At 35.4% G+C, this 3,679-nt stretch overlaps 1 protein-coding gene across 1 annotated transcript; it reads right to left on the bottom strand.

Annotated features, from left to right (window-relative positions):
* Positions 1–1,835: 1,835 nt before the first annotated feature.
* Positions 1,836–3,319, bottom strand: LOC17881838 (probable inactive receptor-like protein kinase At1g65250). Its single transcript, XM_023781495.1, has 2 exons — positions 3,086–3,319; positions 1,836–2,973 (listed from the first exon to the last, which is right to left on the bottom strand). Exons 1-2 carry the CDS (start codon positions 3,094–3,096, stop codon positions 2,196–2,198), a joined length of 789 nt encoding a protein of 262 aa, XP_023637263.1. The 5' UTR covers positions 3,097–3,319; the 3' UTR covers positions 1,836–2,195.
* Positions 3,320–3,679: the final 360 nt, after the last annotated feature.

Below are 3,679 nucleotides of genomic sequence, written 5' to 3'. Positions count from 1 at the left end.
TGTATGCCTAGATTTAATCATGTGTTTTGAATTAATTGTTTAGAGACTTCAATATATTCGTTGGATGGTGCATAGTCTATAAACTGGAACCCATGACTTGAACTATTTTTGTTGTTGGTATGATCTATGCTTTAGAAAAAAAAAACCTAAGCACACTGCTTGTTAATGGGCTTATATGGTTGGTTTGAATATGTTAGTTGTTGCATGGTTTTTAATTATTCGAATCTGTGTACTGCGTGGTCTAATGCTAATTTGAATATATTGGTTCCTTGTGTGGTCTATTTGATTCGGGTTGTTTGTTGTGTAGTCTTTGCATACTTGAATCTTAATGCATAGTGTATTTTTTGTAGTGCTACAACCTCTCATGTTAAACTTGAAATTCACAGACTTTAGCTTGTTTCCTGGCTTGTGTTGTGAAATTCAGAGATTAGCATGTTCCTTTTGATTGTGACCAACTCCAGCAGTTTCATCACAACCAGTTCCTGCTTCTACTGCTCAAAATTTGGTTTCTCCAAAATGTGGGTTCTCCAAACAATATACAATTAACAATTGTTAATAAAATACTATTTTAATGATTAAGTACTCTCGATAAGGATTCTCTAGTGGAAGAATTATTTTGTTCAAAGTTGTTAATGAATTGCTTTGATTAGTTTAATTTTAATTATATAATTAATTTAGGGGGTGTTATTGGTTTTGTGCCACATAACGAATTTAGATGACTCTAGTATAATCATAGATTGTATGTAAATGAAATATTCTATAAGATTGCTAGGGAGTTTTCTGTAATCTTGTTGAGATGAGAAGACTCTTCACCTTAATCAATATTCTTGGATCCAAGGTAATGATGAGCTGAGATGTGCTAAGAGTATGTTGGCTAGAGAGCTATGATTCAAAAAAGCTTAAAAGCTTTCGTGTTACTTTTCTTTCTTTGTGCAGCTGCGAATACTCTGTTCCTTGATGCGCCAGTTGGAGGTGGTTATTCGTACTCAAACACCTCGTCTGATAAGAGAACTGGTAATGATTTAGCTGCTTTAAGGTCATTGTCTTCTTGGTAAGTGGTTTATAGTTTACATCCCAAGACTCACTGAAATTTCTGCTGAAATGGGTTGAGCGGTTCCTGGAGTACAAAGGCAGGGACTTTTATATATAATTGGGGAGAGCTATGCCGGTAAAAAAGACCAAATCTTATCTCGCATTTTCTAATCCATTCATCTGACTTTAAATGCTCACGTTTTCTTTTCTGATTTGGTTATAGGCATTACATTCCTCAGCTGAGTGAAGTCATTGTAAGACATGGTGAGCCTGGGCTCTTATCGTCGGAAAATTGTCCTACTTTTCCGACTAATTTCCGACTAATTCATTTTCCTTGGTTTTTTGTCGGAAATTAGTCGGAAATTACTCGAAATATTTCCGACCAATGTTTTCGTCGGAATTCCTTATGTTTTCTTGTAGTGATCTGATTCATTTTCTAAAAGATTATTAAAGCACCAATGACATTGAAGCAAATTTTAGACTGCATAATTGACACAAACTCAAGAGCGCAAGAGTGTGTATCAAGTTAAGTTGGAGTATGTTTTGGACTGCATTTTGATTTTCAAATTTTAAATTTTAAGAACCTTTTAACAACTTTTACCATTGGAGCATATTTTTCTTTATCACTTTCATGAGTTTCTTAAATTTTGTATAATCTATATTAGTATTTTTTTTTTTTTGGTAATCATCTATATTTGTATTATAAATAACGGTTAAGCACCCTTGGAGAAGACGCAGTTTTTTTACTTTAAAAAAAATTCAAATAATGCTTTTAACCAAAACATGAACCACAACAAAGGAAATAAATCTGAAAACATATTCATATACAGTACTTGAAACAATTTTTGAAAACGAAAAAGAGTCGGGTAAATATTCGGGTATTTGTGTACCCGAAAAATCTCGGATTTTTAACGGTTCTGAAAATTTATACCTGAACCGACCCAAACCCGAATGGATCCGAACGGAAACCGAACGAATTTTTATGTTTACCCTATTGGATCCTAAACTCCTCTACCCGAGAAACCCAAACCCGATCAAAGTACCCGAATGCCCAGGGCTAGTTACATATCAAAAAGTGAAAACAAATCAAGTGAATGACCCTATATAGAATTAGAAGCCCTTTTAAAATCCCCATAGTCAAAGTGAGCAAGTACTAACTTTGCTTAGGATCTCTCAATCCTTTTCAGTTCCTTGGACACTTCCATCATCTCCGGAACTTCTCCTCTAACACCGATGCATTTGAGTGAAAGTAGAAAAAAAGCTTGCATGCGACATAGCTCTTGTTCTGCAAAGTCACCTATGTTTTCCAACAAATTTGGATCCAAGATTTCAACAAATCTGCCATTTTTCGCCAACTCGGTCAGAAAATCTGGATGTAGTTCATCATCCAAACCTGGAGTTCTTCTGCTCAAGAGAACTAACATAAATACTCCAAAGCTATAGACATCCACATTCTCGGTGATTATTCCCTTTGACATGTAGTTAGGATCTAGGTATCCATACGTTCCCTCTAGTTTGTATTCTCGTACAAAGGATTCTCCTTGCGGAATCGTTACGCAATTGCGGAAATCTCCCAACTTTGCGACCCCTTTCACATCCAAGAATACGTTCCGAGGATGCACGTTTTTGTGGATGAATGTTGTTGAAAAGGCGGTGTGAAGGTAGGCTAACGAATTTGAGATATCTCTAGCTATCTTTATCCTTGTATTCCATGGTAATGTTGGATCGATTTGGTGCAGATCATTCTGAGTTATGCCCTCTGCATATTCACATACTAGAACAGGACAAGTGAATTCAAGACAACATCCCAACAACTTGATGAAGTTCTTCTGACCACTCACCATTGATGAAATCGAGATGTCACGGCATATCTTTCTGGCATGAAGGCCTCCATATGCCTTCTTCTTGATTACTACTAGTCTATTATCATCAAGAGTACCTCTGTAGAAATGGTAATTACAATCATTTTTCTCGACAAGATTACTCTGGTTGAAATTGTTGGTTGCTTTAAGGATCTGGTCAGCAGAAAAATTTATAATCGGATTGTTTTTACCGTCGCAACATTTGACGACCTCTTCTAATAGAATGCTTCCATTATCCATAAACAGTTTTTGTGGTCCAGTGGCTTGTCCGATCTTCTTTCTCCAGCAACTCATCCTCAAACCAACGAGCAAGAATCTGTCGAAAATGATTAGCTTAACAAAAATACACTAAAGAAATGTTTCTTTCATTGAAACCTGAACGGTGGTTTCAACTTGGAACATGCTTCTTGAAAGATTTGAGTAAGATGTCTTGCTTTTTTTTTTGTTTTTTTTTTGTGTGGATCCATTGGAAATATATAGAAACAGCAATTAGGCTTTCAAAGGGATTTGACTAGTCATAGAAAACGGTTCCAAAGTTGACTTTTGATACAATTAACTATTTGGACTGAAAAAAGGAAATTTCTTATGGGTCTTCCTTTGATAGTGAAGTGTTAGGAATTAGCATTTACCATTTAGTGAAAATTTGGAGAGATGGATCAGTTCCACTTTGAAAATGTGATATTGGAAACTTGTAATCAAGGAACAAATAAGAAAAAAAAAAGAGGAAAATTTAGAGATTTGTACTTTTGAAGAAAGGACTGTCACTACATGTCTACGATCTTACT

This window comes from Capsella rubella, unplaced genomic scaffold (genome assembly GCF_000375325.1).
Source record: "Capsella rubella cultivar Monte Gargano unplaced genomic scaffold, Caprub1_0 scaffold_6, whole genome shotgun sequence".
Classification (NCBI taxonomy): Eukaryota; Viridiplantae; Streptophyta; class Magnoliopsida; order Brassicales; family Brassicaceae; genus Capsella; species Capsella rubella.
Note: the sequence above shows the minus strand (reverse complement) of the source record. Positions and strands in the feature narration are given on the sequence as shown.